The sequence below is a fragment of the Schistocerca cancellata genome, chromosome 3 (assembly GCF_023864275.1).
Source record: "Schistocerca cancellata isolate TAMUIC-IGC-003103 chromosome 3, iqSchCanc2.1, whole genome shotgun sequence".
In the NCBI taxonomy this organism is placed as follows: domain Eukaryota; kingdom Metazoa; phylum Arthropoda; class Insecta; order Orthoptera; family Acrididae; genus Schistocerca; species Schistocerca cancellata.
The window spans coordinates 538,878,685-538,903,367 of record NC_064628.1 but is presented as its reverse complement, the minus strand read 5'-3'; the positions used below and the strand labels follow the sequence as shown (position 1 = coordinate 538,903,367).

Sequence of the window (24,683 nt, the reverse complement as noted above, 5' to 3'; positions counted from 1 at the left end):
TGAAACGTAAGCCCAGTATGGCTTGCCAAAAATGGCAACAAAACGGGGCGTAGAATATCGTCGACATAGTGTTGCGCTTAAGGGCCACAGGTGGACGAACGCGTTAGGGACTGGCTCAACATTTGAAGCTCTTTCTCTTGAAGAAATCATCCAGTTTTTTCTGAAATTGTAGTCATTAATTTGTCTGTACAAGTACATCACGAGTAGCGATTTCTGCCCCATTCAGATGATTCCTTGGTGGTGGGTCTTTTTTCTCTTAGAGTGTATCTTCCACCAAGTAACTGTGGGCCTTGGATGTAAGTGAAACTCTGAGATTACGTCCAGGAGAGGAAGTCGTGGCGGTACGTGCTAAACCAGTGGGAAGATCGACGACCACCACCATGCCCCACCCCAAAAACAGGACACCTTTTGGATAATTAGACACTACAGGATGACTCTTGAACCTATGTTTGCGCACGTCTCTGAGCACTATGGGACTTAACATCTGAGGTCATCAGTCCCCTAGAACTTAGACCTACTTAAACCTAACTAACCTACGGATATCACATACAGCCATGCCCGAGGCAGGATTCGAACCTGCGACCGTAGCGGTCGCGCGTTTCGAGACTAAAGCGCCTAGAACCGCTCGGCCACAACGGCCGGCTTTGCGCTCGGGATTGACCGAGCGGTCTAGGGCGCTGCAGTCGTGGACTGTGCGGCTGGTCCCGCCGGCGGTTCGAGTCCTCCCTCGGGGATGGGTGTGTGTGTTTGTCCCTAGGGTAATTTAGGTTAAGTAGTGTGTAAGTTTAGGGACTGATGACCTTAGCAGTTAAGTCCCATAAGCTTTCACACACATTTGAACATTTTTAACCTATTTTTGCGGTAAATATTTCAGTGTTCAGTGTGGTGATGATTTTTGTTGTGAACCGATACGTGGAGGTCTCAGCGACCGAACCTATAATAAACGTGTTTTTTTTTATTTTTATGAGGTTGGTTGAGGGGTATGTGGTTACACCAGGATAAGTTCGTAGTTGTAACGAAGAGAGTTGCTGAGAATTGGAGTGAAACACTCGGCTAGTTCCTAGCGTCTCCATCGATCGGAGAGCACCACTGCTAGCTGGCCGTAGAGGTCGCCGGTGCAGATGGCGGGTCAGAGGTAATTGTGATTCACCACGACCGAGGTCTTCCAGTTTTCTTGAGAGTCGCAACTCCCCTGGCGCCGGCCTGTGGCGAGGCTCCATTGATTGGTTGGTGCGCCGTCCAGCCGCTAGGGAGCAGTGCGCGCCCGTCGGCGGCGGCGGCGCCGGTAGGGGGTGGGGGTCGCGGCGGCGGCGGTGGGGTGGGGGGCGGCGCGGACCGTCGCGGCGGCTCGCACCAGTACGCCGGGCGGCGCGGGACGCAGCGGTCGCCAGCCAGCAGGAGCGGTCGACGTGCCGGGGGCAGCGCCAGCAGAAGCGAGGCGGCGGCGAGCCGCGACTACGGTCCCAGTGCCAGGCGGCGGCGGCGGTGGCGCGCGGCGATGCGGGGCGGCGAGAGCGCGGGCCGCTAGCCGGGCGCGGGCCGCCATGCTCCTCGTGCTGCTCGTCTGGCTGGCTCCAGGTAGGCAGGCACACACGCGCCGCGCACGCCGCATTTTCCGCCTTATCGATTGCCGGTGGGCGCGCGTCTCGGCCACGCACCCCGTCGCCGCCGGCGCCGCCACCACCGGTCAGCCGCTAGCCACTGTCACGGCACCTTCAGGGTGCCGGCGGACGGGCTGCGCTCCAACCCTCGCGCGCTCCCTTCCACTTAGCTGTCTCACAGCCGGTACACCCCAAGCACTCGATCTGAAGCATTATTTCACAGAAAACGTCGTGTGGCGCGAGGTCTGAATGAAAGGAATGTCCATCGAGACATACCAACGTAAAGAGTGGATACGTTAAGTCAGCAATTCCCTGTGTGCTATAGCTGAGGAATAATAATTGTCTGAAGTCATTGCCAGTGAGACTGTCGTCCAGAATAACATTACGGTGCGGTGTATCATACGTAATTAGACCAGTGGTACAGAAATATGAAAGTCGACGCAAAAAAAAAAAAAAAAAAAAAATCAAGATTTTCAAGTGATGAACTGGTGTCGTGTCCCTCTACACTTGGACATTACCTCGGGGACGGAACAGTGTAAAATACTGCTGTTTCCGGTTTTCAATGAAGATACACTCAATTTCATTCGGAAAAGTATTGCCGTTGTTTCGTGTAACTTTTCCGAACTGGCACGACGGTAAAATAGTTCGGTGGACGTAAACTGAAAATTACCAGCCCGGCACTTGGCGGCGTGTGCTGTGCACGACACGGGAGCAACCTGTGCCAATTTGGCAGCCACCTGGCAGCGGCCTGGTGCGTACACAGCGGCCGCCGTACCTGGCAGAGCCCTGACACTCGCCACAACAGCGTTACGTCATTGCAGTCAGCCGGCACACCCTACTCGCACAGTGGTGGTGGGGAGGGGGGGGGGGGAGTGCGCTGTCGCTTGTCTGCAGCGGGGGATTAGCCCTATTCATGAGGACCCCTTGCGCTACGCTGCGACGCTTAAACGCCGTCAGCCACCTGGGAGGCGCCCCTCTGTGCTGTCACATTATTTCTGACGCAACCCACCGGTGCACTTAACCGGCGTCGTTTTTAGAGTGTAGTGCACATTTTGAATGGTGCCACACACGTTCTGTCTAAACACGTTAAAATATTAAAAGAACCTTCTTCAGTATCAGATCGAGAATTTATTCGCAACGCGTTTCGAACCCTGAAGATAGCTTCAGGTTCCAAATATTATTTCGTCCATGTTTTTATACTAAAATTTTCACTACTCCCGTTACACATACAGAGCGATATAATTATAGGAAATTATCATATACATAGCTTTTAAAGTTGAGTAGTTTAAGTAAGCCATAATTGTGTCGTCTTGTCAGTGATCCATGAATGTGTAGCTGGAACTATGCTAACTGCTACATGCAGATAGTGACAGAATGTGAATGTCAAAACCTCCGCATCAGTCTCCGGGACTGGGAATGCATTGTGAACGAAATACGGATTTCAAACTGAAGGCCGATTATCTGTACATATTCTTATCTGTGTGTACCTAGTTGCGTCTCAACACCGTCACGTTACTTATCACCAATTCTTTCCTCATCACAAACTCCATTTTACGTCAACCGCAATGATGAAATGTGTGAGCAACTCGTGACGTTACTTCTGTCTTCTCCTTCGTCAATTCAGTGACTGGTTGATGATAACACGGATAGTGAAGGTTGCGATATGAGGACAGTATTACGAACGGCATTGCATCAGTTAATGATCCAGCACTCAACTAAGCTGAACAAAAATCGCAATAGACTGTCCACAACGAGGTACGACGAATACATTTGACACTGAAATTGTGTAATGCGTGTCCGTTCTCTACGCGTGACTTTAATTAGCACTCTCATTGCTCAAATACTAACTGAATCATCAGCCTAAAGGTTTTTTTTCCCACAACTACATAGTCGTGCGCTCACAACAAAGTATTATAAGGGAGAGCTTCTCTATAGCCCATTGTTGCCGTCAGTGATATATTTTTCTTACGATTTCATGCTGTTTGGTATCAACAATCGATAGCCAGCCAGATTGCACGCGAAAATTAAGAAATAACAACATAAATAGTGCGTCTGAGGGTACACGACAATCAGAGACATCAAGATAATTGTAGTAATTCATGGTAGCTTTTCCTCATATCGTGCGAAATTTCCGTTGCGTATACTCTCATATTATCGCCGATGTGGCTAAAGCATTGTAGTATTTGTGGTGGAGGCACAGTGGACGAAATGTCAGATAGGGGTGTCAGTTCAACGAAGATTCAAAATTTTTGAGACTAGGTTGAATGAGTAATTGGACTACTGCTGTCCTCGCACTCTGTGGCGGCACGCGGGCGAGGCGACACGCAGAGATGTCGTTATTAGAGAGTGCTCAGGGAGTGAGCGGTGTGTCTGATAATGCGCGAGTGGGAGGGCAGAGGCGGCGGCGGCGGGCACGTGGCGGGCGCACGCGGAAACCACGCCCCTCGCCGTGGCGGGGCTTCCCGGCGCCGGATCAAAGGACGGGAACCTGCGGCACGCAGCCGCGCGCCCCTCCTGCGCGGTTGTGCGTACAAAGAGGCGCTTAGAGCGCTCGAGGTGAACGCGTCGACAAGGACCTCGCCGAATTCGTCGCGCGATCTAACGGACGCAGTTTTGTGCGGACCATATGAGCTCAAGATTCTACGGGCCTTCAGCTGCGTCGCCTGTGAAGTCTTTCGAGACACGTTGTTTCTCCCTCATTTCCTTTTGACCATCTGAGCACCACGTTAATTTGGATCAACTTCTTTTCTTCTGCTCTTTAGCTTTGTCCAGTATTCTTTCCTTCTCATACTTCCTACACCAACATACCTGGTGATCAAAAAGTCAGTATAAATTTGAAAACTGAATAAATCACGGAATAATGTAGATAGAGAGGTACAAATTGACACACATGCTTGGAATGACATGGTGTTTTATTAGAACCAAAGAAATACAAAAGTTCAAAAAATGTCCGACAGATGGCGCTTCATCTGGTCAGAATAGCAATAATTAGCATAACAAAGTAAGACAAAGCAAAGATGATATTCTTTACAGGAAATCCTCAAATGTCCACCATCATTCCTCAACAATAGCTCTAGTCGAGGAATAATGTTGTGAACAGCACTGTAAAGCATGTCATGAGTTATGGTGAGGCATTGGCGTCGGATGTTGTCTTTCAGCATCCCTAGAGATGTCGGTCGATCACTATAAACTTGCGACTTCAGGTAACCCCAAAGCCAATAATCGCACGGACTGACGTCTGGGGACCTGGGAGGCCAAGCATGACGAAAGTGGCGGCTGAGCACACGATCATCACCAAACGACGCGCGCAATAGATCTTTCAGGCGTCTAGCAATACTTTCTTTTTTTCTTTTTGTTCTAATAAAACCCCATGTCATTCCACGCATGTGTGACAATTTTTACCTCTCTATCTACATTATTCCGTAGTTTATTAAGTTTTCAAATTTATACTGACTTTTTGATCACCCAGTATATACTTCGCAGGCCACTGGCAGAGGGTACAACTCAACAGCATTTTCTTTCCTATTCCATTCGCTTATTTGAGAAATGGATAAATAGGTCTGTACGCCTAAATAAATCTATATGCCTATGCCTGCGTTCTAATGTCTCGATCTTCATGATCCCTACCCAGGATGTACGATGGTGACACCAGAGACGTCGCACAGACTTCTTTGAACACACGTTCTCTAAACTTACCCAACAGCGTTTCACGTGGGCGAATGCCGGTAGTATTGCCACGTTTAGCAGGTAAAAATTCAGCACATAGTCTCATTTGGCAGGCCTAAAGTCGGGACACTTCAAAGAAAAGATAGCACTTAATATATTAAATGTGCAATTGCTAGTAACATTCGTCAGTTTTTATCCTCAAACCAAAACTTAACTATAAATATAACATTTGAAACTTAAAATACTTAAAAGATAGCAGTTTTTACCTTATACATTGGTCAAAATCAAAAAAGCTGGCGCTGGAACTAACAGATGTACTTACTGTCTGATGTAGCGATCTTTTAGAAGTTTCATCTCGTGCAAAATATCACTGTAGAACTCTGACCGGCTGATATTATACGTAGTTAATTTTAACAAGAAGTTAACAGTACACATTCTTCACTGAAGTTCGTTTAGCTCATATCACTTCTCAAGTTTCTAATCAAGGAAAACACTGTTTCTATGTGTGCGTTGCTCACAGGAATATAAAACACAAATTTCACTATCGTTAATAAAAATTTCACTGTCTTTAATAAGTTTCTGGCTACAATTTTAGTAACCTTATGGAACAGCAAAAGTACAGAATATGTCAATACTCCTTTACTGGGTCACTCCATAAATTCAACCCTCTTCAACACCAACTGTTATAACGGAGTGAGGTGGCGCAGTGGTTAGCACACTCGACTCGCATTCGCGAGGCCGACGGTTCAAACCCGCGGCCAGCCATCCTGAATTAGGTTTTCCGTTGATTTCCCTAATCGGTCCAAACACATGTCGGGTCGGTTCCTTTGAAAGGCGACGGCCAATTTCCTTCCCCATCCTTGAATTAATCCGAGCTTCTGCGCCGTCTCTAATGATCTCGATGTCGATGGGAAGTTAAACCTTAATCTTCCTTTACCATCTGTTATGTAAACGAGGTGGTGAAACAGTTGACTTTTAAACCTATTGTTTTGTTGCTTTGTCATGTATTTTACACATATTGGCTTTGACTAATAAGAATAAGATGATAAACTTAAGAGCATGAAATTAATTTAAGAGCATGAAATTAAAAATTATGCTGTATGATATAAAAAAGTAAAACTCAATAATGTAAACGAAAAAAGTGGTGACTTGAAGATTCTCCGTCAACCTTATGTACGGACACGGGACTATTCCAAAAATGTAGGGACTCCTCCTCCAAAATGTGGACAGGTGGTGACCCTAAATGCTGCAGAAATGCGGAAACGGATACCTACAAAACAGTATGGTTTGCCAGTGAATTGTGGATAGGATTTTTACCAGGTAGCTTCGGCACCAATCCCTTAGAAGGTGGGAAGGTCTTTCTCGAGCTGGTGATGTCCGCGAATCCCCGTTTTCAAGCCGCCGTATCTGTATCTTTCCTGACACCATCAGTACATACGGGGCTTCCACAAATTCAATATTTATTAAAAGCACTATATTGGCAGTATTTCAGAATACTCAAGCCACCCACACCGTCAAAGCTTTATGTCAGTATTTTCATTTGGAAACGCGATTTCAAGAAGCCAAGCTTTCGAACAACGATTCAGCGTGTCCTGTTGTTTCATTAACTATGGCTAAAAAAAAAATGGATGCGTGAATGGATAAGAAAAAAGAACGAAATACACCTTGTTAATTTGCTCACTGAACTTCGATGCCTCTTGGAGTTTATCAAAAATTATTAATAATGTCACAGGACAGAATAGAGAAAAAACATGGTAATTTACACACCATGTTAATTTTCTCACTGAAATCCGATGCCTCTTGACGTTAATGAAAAATTATTAATGGTGTTACGGGACAGAACAGAGAAAGAAAATATGCTAACTGGAGAGGAAAATGCAGATGAAAAAAATATTAGGAAAAACTGCCATTCCTGCCGACAGGAAAGTTATTTCAATGATGTTTAATAGCGTACCAGCTCCGATTTCAGTGAGAAAATTAGCGTGGACATGCCCTTCTCTTAGTCAGCCATTCACCTTTGCATTTCTTCCTTTTGATCCTGCCTCGGGCGTGGATGTGTGTGATGTCCTTAGGTTCGTTAGGTTTAAGTAGTTCTAAGTTCTAGGGGACTGATGACCACAGATGTTAAGTCCCATAGTGCTCAGAGCCATTTGAACCATCTTCCTTTTGTTATTGTTGACACTCATACTTAACAATATACCGACAAACTATTGGTTGTTCGACATCTTGGCTTCTTGAAATTGAGTTGCCAAATGAAAATACTGACAGAACATCTGATGTCATGGTGGCTTCATTATATTGACAGTATAGTATTGTTAATAAATACTGAACGCGTGGTATCCCCTGATGTACTGATGGTGTCGGGTAAGGTGCGGACGCGAAGCCTTGAAAGTGTGATATGAGGTGAGGGAGGGGCAGGCTGACCATCGCTTCAGATCCCTCCGTGGACCGATTGTATCCGCAAATCTTCGGTGTCTGCAAGTCTCAGTGTCGGCATCTCTTCAGACACCTGCATAAACTACGTCGTCCTTCTTCCAACGATTCCCTTTTAAGCTCCCCGAGCGTTTTGTTATATTTTCGTATGGACTACACGGTCCTGGAGCCTGTCTCTTAATACGATGATCCCTGTATGCCTACTTAATAAGCAATCAAAACGGGGAACCAACACTCTACAACCGTTCACACTAACATCTTGTATTTGATTTCGCTTGCACGTACATTGTATTTTCCCCAGACCCTCCCACAGCATCTAGGTCTTTCATTCGCCTTAACTAATACTAACTTTAAGTGCACGTCCCATTTCACATTGGTTTTTAGTATTGCGCTTAAACGCGTATAACACACACATTCCTCAAAATGTTCACCACTAAACTTGTAAACAGATATTATCGGGTTCTTTCTCTTTTTTACAGACATTGCTTCATATGCATCCACATTTAAAGAGAGTACGCGTTCGTTACACCAACTGTCAAATTTGCCTGTCTTCCTGCTTTGCTAACGATCGTCCAACGACAAATCATTCCTCTGCACAACAGCTTTTCCAGAGAACAATCTTATACTTCTGCTGACATTATCTAATGAATCGTTGATGTTGGTTGAAAACATTAGAGGGCCTACTACGCATTCTTGTGGCACACCCGTTGGCAGTTTCAGTTCTGTGGAACATTCTCCGTCCACTATACCGTTATGGGATCTGTTAGTCAAGAAAGACCGAGCGAGGTGGCGCAGTGGTTAGACACTGGACTCGCATTCGGGAGGATGACGGTTCAATCCCGCGTCCGGCCATGCTGATTTCGGTTTTCCGTGATTTCCCTAAATCGCTCCCTAAATCGCTGCCCTTTCAAAGGGCACGTCCGACTTCCTTCCCCGACCTTCCCTAATCCGATGAGACCGATGACCTCGCTGTCTGGTCTCCCTCCCCAAAAACAACCAACCAACTAGTCAAGAAAGAAATTTCTGAATAGCACGTTTGGAGCAGATCACCGTATGATAATGAAACATGGACTCTGGGAAAGCCGGAAAAGAAAAGAATCGAAGCATTTGAAATGTGGTACTACAGAAGAATGTTGAAAATTATGTGGACTGATAAGGTAAGGAATGAGGAGCTTCTGCGGAGAATCGGTGAGAAAAGGAATATTTGGATAACACTGACAAGGACAAGGGGCAGGTTGATGGGGTATCTGTTAAGATATTGTGGAATAACTTCCATCGTACTAGAGGAAACTGTAGAGGAATGTCTTCTCTAGAAGAATGTCTTCTCTAGAAGAAGACAGAGATTTGAATACATCGAGCAAATAAGTCCTACTACGAGATGAAGAGATTGGCACAGGAGAGAAATTCGTGGCAGGCCGCATCAAACAGTCAGAAGACTGATAACTCAAGTCAAATATTCCTCGAACCTTTCTCATATTTCTGAAGATATTCCGAACGGTCATATACTGGACAAATCCGACGATGTGACAAAATATCGAGCGCCTGTCGAAACTCTACGAAGACGGAATCACCTGCATCAAGACGTCGTTCATGGATAAAGGAAACCGTGTTTATATTCCTTGCATTTTTCTACTGTCTCTTTACTTTTTTTATTTTTGTCCTGAGGCTAACGATTTCCTGGAAATCTATGTCAGTCTGTGTTTTTATTTGAAGTAAGCGAGCAAAGCTCTGCGTTCTGGACCTGATGGGCGAATCGGGACCGACTGACCGTCGTTTCATTCTACGTGAATGGCATCATGGGAATGCGACCTGGATCGCCCGTGTCCGGAAAAGTCATCCAACGACAATACAGAGCCTGTCTCGACTTTCTTGGCCTAGCAGCCGCCACTTACTCAAGTAGCTCCCCAACTGGCATCACGAGGTTGAGCGCACCCTGTTCTGTATCTCCCACCAGAGAAAAATCCCTGGCAGTACTGGTAACCGAATCCGGGTCTTCCGCATAGCAGCCCAGCACACCAGCCACTGAACTACAGAGGCTTACTTTATTTCAGATTTGACCTTTTGTAAATCTCGGTCTCCTCTACTCCCACTTCGGTACAGCATTATTTCCTTCTCTTATTCACAAAAAACTTCGTTATCTGACGTATCACTCTTCCAGGGTACATTCTAAGGATGTGTCCGAGAACATGCTCCTTCTTTTCCTGATGGTGTCAGAGATCCTCTCAGTCTAGTTGTACCGCCTTCTATTTTATCGCCTCCTGTTGTTCGAGATCTCAATATTCTCCTGAGAATTCTTTGTTCTGCAAGTATCTCTCTACTTTCAGAATTTTGTCTCCTCCTAGTTGTATCCATGTACAGGGTGGCGATTCTTACAGAAAACCTGGAACTCTCAGGAAATTACATTTTACCTTGAAAAATCAGGGAAATGCTGGACAATTTCAGGGATTTCAGAAAATCTCATGGAACTCTGCGTCTGTAACATAGCACTGAAGTTTAATTATTGACTTTTATAAATCAAAAATTTATTTAATAGTGTGTTAATTATATGAATATTATTCCATATAAATTATCGATGTTTAAGAACTGATGTTAAGTGTTGCTCAGCTTATCTTCACGTTCGTAGTATACTGTGTCTTCTCGATTGTGATCGATAAATCTGCTTTCGTCACCTGTCTGTGGAGCTTGCTAGTTTGATTACTCACCTCTTCTAATCATTCCAACTATATCACAAAATTTTGCGAATGCCAGACAGTCCATCTTTTTTTCTTGCATCTCAGTTTTATTGGTTCAAATGGCTCTGAGCACTATGGGACTCAACATCTGAGGTCATCAGTCCCCTAGAACTTAGAACTACGTACACCTAACTAACCTAAGGACATCACACACATCCATGCCAGAGGCAGGATTCGAACCTGCGACCGAAGCGGTCGCGCAGCTCCAGACTGTAGCGCCTAGAATCGCACGGCCACTCCGGCCGGCTCAGTTTTATTCCACCCACTCCCATTCCCTGTCGAAATTCCACGGCCAGCTTAACAAGGCCACATTTATTTCTATATTTCATCGTTTACAGTTACACTGGACTCGCATTCGGGAGGACGACGGTTCAATCCCGTCTCCGGCCATCCTGATTTAGGTTTTCCGTGATTTCCCTAAATCGGTTGAGGCAAATGCCGGGATGGTTCCTTTGAAAGGGCACGGCCGATTTCCTTCCCTATCCTTCCCTCACCCCTGCCGGCCGGTGTGGCCGTGCGGTTAAAGGCGCTTCAGTCTCGAACCGCGTGACCGCTCCGGTCGCAGGTTCGAATCCTGCCTCGGGCATGGATGTGTGTGATGTCCTTAGGTTAGTTAGGTTTAAGTAGTTCTAAGTTCTAGGGGACTGATGACCACAGATGTTAAGTCCCATAGTGCTCAGAGCCATTCTTCCCTCACCCGAGCTTGCGCTCCGTCTCTAATGACCTCGTTGTCGACGGGACGTTACACACTAATATCCTCCTCCTCCTCGTTTACAGTTTGTGTAAGCCCCAGCCCAGTCGAAAATTCCACGTACGGCATTGTACATTTATATATGCATTTCACGGCATATACAGTATATGCACATGCCTTATAGCATACGTGCGAGGTGTCCCAGAATTGTTGTGGCAGACATCGAAGGGTCGCATAGGGTGTCTTGAGTAATAAATCGAGGGTAGGAACCCGTGTCCGGAAAAGTCATCCAGCGACAATACAGAGCGTCAAAGTTACAGGCACGCTGACGGACGATAGGCGGAAAATCTCGCAATGTTGTTTGTTATTCAGTGATTGCGAGTGACTGCCACGATCGCCAGTGGGAAAAAGAAGCTAGCTCCTGTGTAGAAAGGCCTTGTCTGGTATGAAGCGATGTTCTGTTGCTCTGTGGTGGTGATTTCGGACACGGTTTTACATCCGCTATTTATTTTTCTCCGGAATCCTCTAAAATCTCCAGTGATTTTCAGTGTACGGGTGAAAAATAAACTGCAGAGAGAAACACGTGTCCGAAACTGTCGTCCACCAAAGCAAAGCAACATCGCATTCTTAGGAGACAAGGCCTGCCTGCGCAGCAGTTTAGCTGCATCTTTTCCACTGGTGATCGTGGCAATCGGTCGCGATCACTGAACAACAAACAACATTGCGAAACGTTCCGCCTACGGTCCGTCAGCGTATAAAATCATGTTAGCTGCCGAAGGCATGGCTCAGCGGCGAGCGCCGGCGCCTGTAATTTCGACGCTCTGTACTGTGGTCGGATAACGTTTCCGGACACGGGTCCCTATCCTCGATATATTCCTGAAGACACCCTGCACGACCCCTCGATGTCTGTCACAATATTTCTGGGACACGGTGTATAATTTTAAAATTGAAACTGGAGACACACATTAAATAATGCATAATAGTAGTGTTAATAAAGAATGAGCAAGAAATAAACTTAGAAGCAATGTGAAACGCAAAAACTAAACTGCCATCACCAAACATATTACCTCATAAAACCAGTAGACCCATGAGTCTTTAAAGAATCGAATTCCCATGTATAAAAGAGTTTCAATTGACGTTTTGCATGTAAGAGAGAAAAAGTTTAGAAAAGGTTTGAAATTATGTTTAAAATTTGTTGGAAATCGCTAAGACCTCTCAATCTGAAATAATGCCTGAATATAGTCTGGCCAATACGCGCACCGTAAGGTACTCAGCGTCAAGATACATACACAGTTTCTAACAGTAACACTTGTCTCGCTGTGGTAAACCTTTAATACACTCCTGGAAATTGAAATAAGAACACCGTGAATTCATTGTCCCAGGAAGGGGAAACTTTATTGACACATTCCTGGGGTCAGATACATCACATGATCACACTGACAGAACCACAGGCACATAGACAGAGGCAACAGAGCATGCACAATGTCGGCACTAGTACAGTGTATATCCACCTTTCGCAGCAATGCAGGCTGCTATTCTCCCATGGAGACGATCGTAGAGATGCTGGATGTAGTCCTGTGGAACGGCTTGCCATGCCATTTCCACCTGGCGCCTCAGTTGGACCAGCGTTCGTGCTGGACGTGCAGACCGCGTGAGACGACGCTTCATCCAGTCCCAAACATGCTCAATGGGGACAGATCCGGAGATCTTGCTGGCCAGGGTAGTTGACTTACACCTTCTAGAGCACGTTGGGTGGCACGGGATACATGCGGACGTGCATTGTCCTGTTGGAACAGCAAGTTCCCTTGCCGGTCTAGGAATGGTAGAACGATGGGTTCGATGACGGTTTGGATGTACCGTGCACTATTCAGTGTCCCCTCGACGATCACCAGTGGTGTACGGCCAGTGTAGGAGATCGCTCCCCACACCATGATGCCGGGTGTTGGCCCTGTGTGCCTCGGTCGTATGCAGTCCTGATTGTGGCGCTCACCTGCACGGCGCCAAACACGCTTACGACCATCATTGGCACCAAGGCAGAAGCGACTCTCATCGCTGAAGACGACACGTCTCCATTCGTCCCTCCATTCACGCCTGTCGCGACACCACTGGAGGCGGGCTGCACGATGTTGGGGCGTGAGCGGAAGACGGCCTAACGGTGTGCGGGACCGTAGCCCAGCTTCATGGAGACGGTTGCGAATGGTCCTCGCCGATACCCCAGGAGCAACAGTGTCCCTAATTTGCTGGGAAGTGGCGGTGCGGTCCCCTACGGCACTGCGTACGATCCTACGGTCTTGGCGTGCATCCGTGCGTCGCTGCGGTCCGGTCCCAGGTCGACGGGCACGTGCACCTTCCGCCGACCACTGGCGACAACATCGATGTACTGTGGAGACCTCACGCCCCACGTGTTGAGCAATTCGGCGGTACGTCCACCCGGCCTCCCGCATGCCCACTATACGCCCTCGCTCAAAGTCCGTCAACTGCACATACGGTTCACGTCCACGCTGTCGCGGCATGCTACCAGTGTTAAAGACTGCGATGGAGCTCCGTATGCCACGGCAAACTGGCTGACACTGACGGCGGCGGTGCACAAATGCTGCGCAGCTAGCGCCATTCGACGGCCAACACCGCGGTTCCTGGTGTGTCCGCTGTGCCGTGCGTGTGATCATTGCTTGTACAGCCCTCTCGCAGTGTCCGGAGCAAGTATGGTGCGTCTGACACACCGGTGTCAATGTGTTCTTTTTTCCATTTCCAGGAGTGTATAAGATTAGTAAGTCCGGACGCTAATCATATGAAATATTGAAAATTTAATTTTCGATGCCCTGAGAGCCGTTAGATAGGTAATCTGCAGTTGGATCGTAAATCATAGACCAAGGTAGCCAGTTAGTAATCTACACTGAGCAGCACAATTAAAGAATCACTTTTTCGACAACTCCCATTGCAACACAGAATTTTGAAATGTGGCTCAAAGGTGCCAACAGTCTTCCACTGTAAAGGTGCAAAATCGTGGTGCCCTGAGAGGTCACCCTCGGGCTCGACTTCTCTTCAAACCGTGAGGTGTCGACACACAAAAAACAAAAAACAAAAAAAACTAACAAAATCTCAGAACTTCATGTGATGTGACACCAAATTTTATCACAGTTTTTCCCAACGCCACCATGAACATATCACACGATGGGAAGGTCGTCGCAGCACCTCTTATCAACATTTCATCCCTTATCTTGAAGCCTCTGCAATGAACGCCAAAATCGCAAGGCCCAGCGTCGAAATCGCGCGATTTTCTTAAGGGAGGCCCACGAAAATATTTCAGATACAGCGCCGCTCAGAGTAGACACGAGAAGGTGTCGCTTAAAGGCCGTCAATGAAACCCATTCTTGCCTTGGGGCGTTGATTCCCACGCATTTCGCCGTCGAAAATGACAGTTCGCAGTGTGGCATTCTTGTTAACCTTTCACACTGCTGACACACCTGGACGTTTCAACCCTTCATTAAGGACCTTGTGGTGATGCATCCCCACTGAACGTGATCACACCCGTTTGGAGTGCAGCACGACCACAATTTTTGCTCTCGTGTACAGGGTGGAACCGCTAGTGACCGTTCAAAATAATTCGACGATGTCTGAACGTGATCCGAAGCTGCAGAAGGTGCTCATACTTTTTCAGCCCTCCTGTTTCGCCCCCTCGTGTGTCGTGATCCCGGCCGGGAGCGGGAGGAACGGATGGTGTTCGACGCTTTACAATTGCATCAATTAAACTACAAAGAGGCCCTCTGAGTCCTCCCAGTTCGGCCACACCTCCTACTGAGAATTTTAAAACGATCTGTACAGAGGTAACCTGTGATGTAGCCCTAGATGCCTGCAGGCAGGCTGCACTGGTCTCAGGCGCCGGCTAGCAGCTACCTGCAATAAGAGGGATGTCAAGTGGTTGCCTGGCTGCAGGTGCTTGGTACTAATTCACAGTTTTTCTGTGCACAGATAAATTTTTAAAATGCTCAATAAAGATGGACGGTGTTGCCGATTTGGGGGGGTCTTAGACGGATCCTTTGCCATTGAATCACGCATGTGTCGATGTCGAGCCCCTACCCCCCCGTGATGATGCCACAGGAGGGTGCGAAAACACGAGGGATGAAAAAGTGTGATTGCATTTTGCAGCTTCGGATCATGGTCAAATTTTGTCGAATGGTTTCGAACGGTTCGCAGTGGTTCCATTCTGTACACGAGACCAAAACGTACGGTCGCGCCACACTCCAAATGAATACACTCATGTTTTGTGGAGATGCAGACCCACAAAGACCTTTGAGAAGGGTTCTAAGGCCACCAAGGTGTGTCAGTATTGTTAAAGGTTGTTAAGAACTTCGTCCTGTTACTCACCGCAGTACGAACTGTCGGTTCTGACCGCACAATGCAGGGGAATCAACGTCCCAGGGAAAGGAGTGGTTTTTTTGACTCTCTTTATGCTACCTCCAGAGGCACCAAAAGAAGGGGTGAAACGTCGGTAAGAGGAAGTGTGACGACCTTCCCAATGTGTGATACGTCCGCGGTAGCATTGGGCAGAATTGTGGTGAAATTTAGTGCCAATGTGATATCATTAACCAGCGTAACACGTCACGTGTGCTTCTGAGCTCAGGCCTTTTTTTCGCATGTGTCGACAACTTGATGTTAGAAGCGTCGACGAGCCTGAGGGCGACGTTGCTAGGCACCTTTGAGCTACTTTTAAAACTTCTGCGAAGTAATAGGAGACATACGCTGTTTAGAAAAAATGAATCTTTAATTGTGTTGCACAGTTTAGATTGAATGCACACGCCTCGTGTCTTGTACTGCCATTCGATATACCTAATCTCTTACTTCTTTTTACCAGTGATACAAGAACGCTTTGCTGTTGTTCCAGTCTCAGGAATATTTCCTACAGTCTCTCACGCGTTAGTTCATTTTCTCCTGCTAAGAATGTACTCCAAGTACTTTTATTCTTAACTAAAAACAGTCATTACCGCCTGTAGGTAAACTAATTGGAATACACACTGCTAACAGGTGGCATAGCCAGACTGCGTCTGACGGGTCAGTGTATTATTCTGAACACAGTAATAACAACTGAATACTTACAGACAGCCATGAAAAGCGAACTCAGTATAGTGAACGCAGCATATCAGTTGTGATGAAAGCGAGCGATGTATCCGTACTTTTGACAAGATATGGCTAATATGTGATCGAGGAATCCACCTGATGAATAGTAATTATAAGGCTCGGCGTTACTTATAAACTCAATATGAGTTATCTGCTATGAGTGTAAATGTTTAAAACGTGGAAACAAGGGGCGTACCATAGTAGATAACGTCATTTTGCTAGCGCACCGCGGTAACTAACGCCAGTTCTTGGCATGTTGAACTTCCTTCACATAACTCGCACTTGCATCTGAAGTTCTCTTGTCTTCCATTTTTCATCTGCAGTTCAGATATTTTGCTTGGTGAAAGATCGTAAGAGCGACAGATTTCGTTGTAAACCGAAGGCAACCGCGCGACCACTATGGTCGCAGGTTCGAATCCTGCCTCTGGCATGGATGTGTGCGATGTCCTTAGGTTATTTAGGTTTAAGTAGTTCTAAGTAGTAGGGGATTGATGACCTCAGATGTTAAGTCCCATAGTGCTCAGAGCCATTTGAACCAAACCGAAGACAGTTCTCTCTGAAACAAATGCAGTTTTTCCTCATGTAAGGAAATAACGTACTACACGGGAAACTTTGCGTGAATGTGTAAATCAGCTATTTATTTCAATGTGGGTGTGGACGAGAGGCAACATATAATCTCGGCTGGATAAAATTACGTTCTCGCCTCGTTCGACTGACGACTCGATGCAGTACTTTCGTAATTTACCATCAATTTTGATAGAAGAATGGAAGATTTCATAGAATCAAGGGCAGACTATAAATTTTATCTCTGTTTCATGGAAAATGGAATTTTTTCTTGCAGTTGTTTGATGTAAGGCGCCTGCCTAACTCGGTGAACACCACCAGACTCGTGTAAATAGGAATGCCTCTAGTGCGTACTACAGCCCTAATATCGGGAGAAAGCAACATGTTGACTGTTACCACAACTTTGCAAGCTGAAGCTATGAAAAACTGGAGTGAACTTTTTATTTTTAGTTTTGGTGCACCAACAGAGATGCATTTAATAGTGCTCCTTTTATGGATGTTGGTCGAAACTGGTTTTCCAAGTGAATATGACGTAAATTAGTCACATGACACAGCCTAGTTCTTTTACAGAATCGTGAGTTACCTTGTCCCCAATAGACATCGTTGTCAGTACACAACGAAGCTTTTATCCGCAACTGTAAAATAAATTCTGGAAAAAAATTCATGACTATTGTTATCGAAGCCAGTCTCAGAAGATAACACTGCAATCAGCGCACGAGGACTGGCAGACCAACAATTGAACGAGCGGGAATCCCCCATTTTTCACGATTCTTTGTATTTATTTTCAGTTTGTTCTGTCCAAAGTTTCAGACAAAATTTTCAACATTTAGTTCACGCCCTTCCCAGAAATACTTTCTAATTTTGGTTCCTTTGGTCTAAAATCGAGTTAGATAAATATTTTAACTTTAAATAACGTTACCATTTCCCAGTACTGTATCTTAAGTGTATCGATAAACGTAAGAAGCAATTTATGATGAGAATTTATATCAGCTTTTAAGACTACGATTGCAATATCAGCAACAGTGCTGCATTACCCATTCTCTCCAAATGCATTTATCCAGTCAGCCACTGATAAGTCGGAAATTCATTTAGTCAAATAATAATTTATGTGTACTTGAATAGGAGATTACGATACGGAAAATAAAGGGTTGGACAATTAATTGTGCATCAAAAAATGTATTGTTTACTGTTGGAATTGTCCTTTCTCTTTTACTTAGCTCAGGAGTTTACGAAACTACTTGCCGTACGTGTCCGGTGTTTTATATCAGTTAGATCGGTAGGTCCTTCAATATAAGATACAAGGAACATCTGTTAGGTAAGAAGGATACCAATGTTCAAAACGCTGTTTTTCCCTTTACTTATCGGATATTACTCGTATCCTTACCGACAGTACGTCAGACGGCACTGTATCGTGTTTGTGCAAGTTTTATATAATGTTCTTATGTTTTGAATATAATCTTGTTAAAGTCCTGATACAATACATTCTTTTTTATTTTCTTCAGTACATTTTTTGTAATTAAGCATCTTTACTAATTTTGTGCTGAGAGTTGTCGTCGTTTTTTTTAGTTATTTTATTCCTTTAGTATCCGCTTTCATAATGTCCTTGCTTTTACATTATGTACAATTTGCTGTGCTTGAAATACTTAAATATACATTAGACTGATGTATTTCTGCGTGAATTACGCTTCTCATACGACTGAGCATTTATCACGCGACTGGTTCCCAGCAGGTGGCGCGCTCTGCCCTACGGTTACCAGGCATCGTAACTAGTTACCTTACGCTTAGTTCAATGTCTGTTATTATAACAAGCTTTACCTGCGTAATAATACTTGCTGTTTCTCATGGAGGACTTATTCAATGACTTCTGCTGTCGGACTTGAGTGTTTTAGCTCATAATGTATGCTTATAATTTTAACCACACAATGAACTGCTTCGGCAGAAGGTTCGAGTCCTCCCTCGTGCATGGGTGTATGTGTTGCTCTTAGCACAAGTTAGTTTACGTTAGTTTACATAGTGTGTAAGTCTAGGGGCCGATGACCTAAGCAGTTTGGTCCCTTAGGAATTCACACACATTTGGACATTTGAATTGCTTCAGACTGAAACTTTATGCCGTAAACGCAGCCCGAATTTCGACATCAGTACAACTCTTATCTCTATCTCCTCAACGCACCTGCGTGTAAGGAGCACTCCTTACCAAATGGTTTTAAATCAAATTTACGCCGAAAGCACGCAGATGTCAAATAAGAACGCTAATATGTGAAAAATTGTCAACGAGCAAAAGTAATTTTGCTGCTGATTACAGCTTAACCATTTTTTGCTATGGATGTTCAGTATGCAGCCGAACTAAAGGATAAGCAAAAATTACAGAAATTAGTAAATAATATAGCTTGTGAAGATGTAATACTCTCACATGCTCACCAGACGACACAGTATTATTGTCCCTGGAATATAAGGTATTTCAACCAATTTTTACGGACCACAGGCTGTGCGACGATGTAGAGTATACCATTAAACGGATACTGCGAGCAACGGGCTGCGGTTTGATCGCAACCGGCTTCCATTAGTGGCGTCGCCAGGACCCATCTTGTAGCTGCGGCTGACCCGAGACGGGCGCCCTACCGCTGGTGGACCGTTCCTAAGACTCAATAAATCAATAGCGTAAAGCCGCTGCCTGCGCCTGGGGGATGACCAAGTGCTGCGATGTTCACTGCTCGAGGGGCCGCTGACTCGGCGATCATCGAGACCAGCGGGCAGGAGGCAGTTTCTCGTCGAGGGCAGCCCTTCAACAGGGCTTACCACATGTCATACGGGCGCTTAAGAGGAAAGGCTCTGTATACGCCTTTAATGCAGCTGCAGGAGAAATTGTAGACCAGCAGAAATAATATTTTTGCCTTTCGGACAAGACAGCAGACATAATGAGGCTTACTGTTAGCCTAGCTGTCATGAGCAGGGACACGGTGTCGGACGAAAAGTATCGTACTCATAAAACTATCAAAAAGAAGTATTGATAATTTGAACTATCGATATTTACCTTTATTAAAATGATTAGTGTAAGTAACCTCTATCGCTTCCAATCCCTCCACAGCTGTTTACAAAACGAATCAACCTATAACTTAGAGAGAGAGAAAAGGAGCGAGAGAGAGGGAGAGGAAGAGGGAGAGGAAGTGGGAGGGAGGGAGAGAGAAACAGAGTCGATTTTCGAAAATTTTAAATAGATTCATACTAGAATTAAATTCAACAAGGTTTGTTTTAATTTTTTTACATATCATAACTTTTGAAAATGTTCCACACACCTGTCTTGCACTGTGCGAATAGAACGGCCAACGTAAGCTTTCCCACATTGACACGGAATTTTGTACACCCCGGGTTTCCTAAGCCCCAAATCATCCTTCACAGAGCCGAGCAGAGCCCTAATCTTAGAAGGTGGACGGAAAACACTCTTAATGTTAAAATTCCATAAAATTCGTCCAATCTTAAACGATAAGCCTCCAGCATAAGGAAGAAAGGCCACCGATCTACGTTTCTCTTCGTACAACTCCGGAGATGGTCCAAACTCCATAGCCCGACGAATCTGCTTCTCGGTGTATCCATTTTCCTTAAAAACAGTCATCAAATGCTCAAGTTTTTGGATTAAACTGTCTGCGTCGGAAATGGCATATGCTCTCCGTACCATAGTCCTAAGGATGCTACTACGTTGGTGTGGTGGATGACAACTCTTAGGATGCAGATTCCAATCTGTGTGTGCCGGCTTTCGGTGAACACTGTGTCCCAAAGTTCCATCTGGTTTTTTATAAACCATTACGTCTAAAAATGGAAGCATCCCATCATTTTCAACCTCCATAGTAAATTTGATACGGGGATGAAGACAGTTGAAGTGGTCCAAAAATCTGTTAAGAGCATCACGCCCATGCGGCCAGACGAAGAAGGTATCGTCCACGTATCTCCAGAAGCACGTTGGTTGCAAAGCTGAAGTCCTCAGTGCCATGTCCTCGAAGTTCTCCATAAATAAATTGGCGACTATGGGTGACAAAGGACTACCCATAGCCACTCCGTCATTCTGTTCAAAAATCTTTGAAGTTGCGTCCTTCAGATCTGTTAGTGAGTTTCGATGTGGTATCCCTATTTACACGAGTTCCTCTGGAAGAGTCCCTCGGTTTGATCAGTGGAAAACTGGATGAAGAGCTGGTGAAGCCTTGTCGTCATGTGCTGATCTCCACGTATTTTTTATTTAACGGTAACATTTTTGAACAGAATGACGGAGTGGCTATGGGTAGTCCTTTGTCACCCATAGTCGCCAATTTATTTATGGAGGACTTCGAGGACATGGCACTGAGGTTCAAATGGTTCAAATGGCTCTGAGCACTATGGGACTCAACATCTTAGGTCATAAGTCCCCTAGAACTTAGAACTACTTAAACCTAACTAACCTAAGGACATCACACACACCCATGCCCGAGGCAGGATTCGAACCTGCGACCGTAGCAGTCCCGCGGTTCCGGACTGCAGCGCCAGAACCGCTAGGCACTGAGGACTTCAGCTTTGCAACCAACGTGCTTCTGGAGATACGTGGACGATACCGTCTTCGTCTGGCCGCATGGACGTGATACTCTTAACAGATTTTTGGACCACTTCAACTGTCTTCATCCCCGTATCAAATTTACTATGGAGGTTGAAAATGATGGGATGCTTCCATTTTTAGACGTAATGGTTTATAAAAACCAGATGGAACTTTGGGACACACTGTTCACCGAAAGCCGACACACACAGATTGGTATCTGCATCCTAAGAGTTGTCATCCACCACACCAACGTAGTGGCGTCCTTAGGACTTTGGTACGGAGAGCATATGCAATTTCCGACGCAGACAGCTTAACCCAAAAACTTGAGCATTTGATGACTGTTTTTAAGGAAAATGGATACACCGAGAAGCAGATTCGTCGGACTATGGAGTTTGGACCATCTCCGGAGGTGTACGAAGAGGAACGTAGATCTGTGGCCTTTCTTCCTTATGCTGGAGGCTTATCGTTTAAGATTGGGCGAATTTTATGGAATTTTAACATTAAGAGTGTTTTCCGTCCACCTTCTAAGATTAGGGCTCTGCTCGGCTCTGTGAAGGATGATTTGGGGCTTAGGAAACCCGGGGTGTACAAAATTCCGTGTCAATGTGGGAAAGCTTACGTTGGCCGTTCTATTCGCACAGTGCAAGACAGGTGTGTGGAACATCGCCGACATACGAGGCTACAAAGGACGGAAAAATCGGCGGTAGCAGAACACTGCCTAAATGAGGGACATAAAATGAAATTTGAGGAAACAGTTGTGGTTGCCAACATTTCTGGTTTTTGGAACAGTGTCTATAAAGAGGCGATTGAAATTAGGTTGACTGATAATTTAATCAACAGAGACAATGGGTTTCCTCTTAGCAAAATGTGGAGTCCTGTATTATCTCGCATCAAAACTGAACGTTCTTTGGTGCGGCCTTGATTGCGATATATCGTTGCCAGCAGTGTTTCACTAAGGGCGGCGCCACCTCCCTGTTTTGGAAGGCAGAAACCGTAATGGGCGACGCATGCGCCGTGTACTGAATGGTGGCCTATATAGGACGTCGATTTGCAACCTAGCGTCAGTTCTCAGCGGGACTCATCAGCATAAGCAGCATTTTCCTGAAGATGGCGAAAAGTTGAATCGCCGAAATATCGAGTCAAGTTGATTTTAGGATCCGGCAGCAAACCCGAAGAGACTTTCAAGACTTATTACGCCGGGAAAGCCGACGTAATCACTTTATTGTTAACCTTCCGTCATCGTTAACGTGTCACTTTTAATTAGTTCTCGCCTGCAAATAGGCAAACCAATGAACAGTTATAAAGGTCTTCAGAACTCGCGCCAGTGAACTACAGCCATGTTGTGACGTTTGCTGCACAACAAACGGTGCCCATATGGAGTACCTGTAGTGTGATACCGTATTTTTTCATTCAGTGTTGAGAGAAAATAAAATTACCTCGTTTTGTAGGAAATAACAGTAAGTATGAGTAATATGGTATGCTTCCTTAGTAACGCAGCAAAAGCCACAGATAATACCTGGAATATCTAGGAAACAACGTGTAATGGTAAAATAAATTTAAAAATAATATCTATTGTATACACTGAGGTGACAAAAGTCATGGAATACGTCCTAACATCTTGTCGGATCTCCTGTTGCCTCGGCGTGTCACGGATTCGACAAGACGTTCGAAGTCCCCTGCAGAAATACTGAGCCATGCTGCCCCTATAGTCGTCCATATTCCGAAAGTGTTGCCAGTGAAGGAATTTGTACACGAACTGATTTGTCGATTATATTCCCTAATTTTCCTATGGGATTCACGTCGGGTGATAGGGGTGCCCAAATCATTCTCTCTAATTGTCCACAATGTTCTTCAAACCAATCACGAACAATTGTGGCCCAGTTACATGGCGAATTCTCATCCATAAAAGTCCCATTCTTATTTGGGAACACGAAGTCCATGAATGGTTGCAAATGATCTCCAAGTAGCCGTACATTACCATCTCCAGTCATTGATTGGTTCAGTTGGACCAGAGAACCCAATCCACACCATGTAAACACAGCCCACACAATTATGGAGCCACCACCAGTTGGAATAAAGCATTGGCTTCATGAGGTCTGCACCACACTCGAGTCCTACGATCACCTCTTACCAACTGAAATTGGGACTCATCGGATCAGGGAACAGTTTTCCAGTTGTATACCAACCGATATGGTCACGAGCCCAGGAGAGACGCTACAGGCGATGTCGTGCAAAGGCACTTGCGTTAGTCATCTGCTGCCATAGCCAATTAACGCCAAATTTCACGGATACGTTCGTCGCAATTCCCACATCGGTTTCGGAGGTTATTTCACATAGGGTTGCTTGTCTGTTAGTACTGCGCAAACGTCACTGCTCTCTCTCGTTAAGCGAAGGCCAACGGCCACTACGTTGTCCGTGGTGATAGGCAATGCCTTAAATTTGGTATTCTCGGCTCAATTTGGACATTGAGGATCTTGGAATGTTGAATTCCCTAGCGATTTCCGAAATGGAATGTCCCATGCGCCGAGCTCCAACTACCATTTCGCGGTCAGAGTCTGTTAATTCTAGTAGTGCGGCCATAATCACGTTGGAAATCGTTTCATATGAATCACCTGATAACAAATGACAGCTCCGCCAATACACACGCTATCTGTAAATGTTCATGTCGCAATCCAGTGACTTTTGTTACCTTAGCGTATTAATACCACCATAGATCTGCGACGTAACCTGTAGATTTGAAAAATCTGCCTTGATATGTACTCAGCATAATACAGAATTTTCAGAAAATTTTCCAGGCTCTAATACAGTGATCACTGCACCAGTTTTTTCAGTCCTACTGAATTTTCGTTTAATCTTTTTTCAAAATTCTCATAGCAGCGTTATGAGTTATATGCACAGTTCCAGAAACCTTTTTTGGCTACTGTAACAGTTGCCGCGCAGGAGGCTAAATCTGTCGGGATGTCATCTAATACGTAGAAGTTACAAGACGCCTCACATTCGAGCAGTCATTATCGAGGATGCCATTTGCAATCCCGGTAAAAGCTCGAAATGAAGCCATATTCATAATCTCTCCCTCACTCTCCCCTCGTTACTAATTAAAAACGGCGCAATATCTCTGAAACGTTGGCTTGGCGCCAAAACCGTGGCAAGTCTGCAGCTAGTCATCTCTAATGCAGGTCACATGTGTCACAGTGCAAAGATGAGTGGGAGGTTTTTAGGGTAACCGTTTGACCGCATTTTCTGAGACAGATGCACAAGTAACACATTTTTGGGAAAAACGGAAAAATCTGCATTTCAATTTGTCTTCAGGAACAGAAAATTGA

At 45.4% G+C, this 24,683-nt stretch overlaps 1 protein-coding gene across 1 annotated transcript in view; it reads left to right on the top strand.

Moving 5' to 3' along the window:
- The first annotated feature begins 1,487 nt into the window (after positions 1-1,487).
- The window catches only part of LOC126175368 (protein kinase C-binding protein NELL1-like), a 931,698-nt gene continuing 908,502 nt past the window's right edge, over positions 1,488-24,683 (top strand). The window contains exon 1 of the mRNA XM_049922135.1: positions 1,488-1,578. Within this exon, the coding sequence (XP_049778092.1) occupies positions 1,545-1,578 (34 nt within the window). The 5' untranslated portion in view covers positions 1,488-1,544. The remainder of the gene's footprint in view (positions 1,579-24,683) is intronic.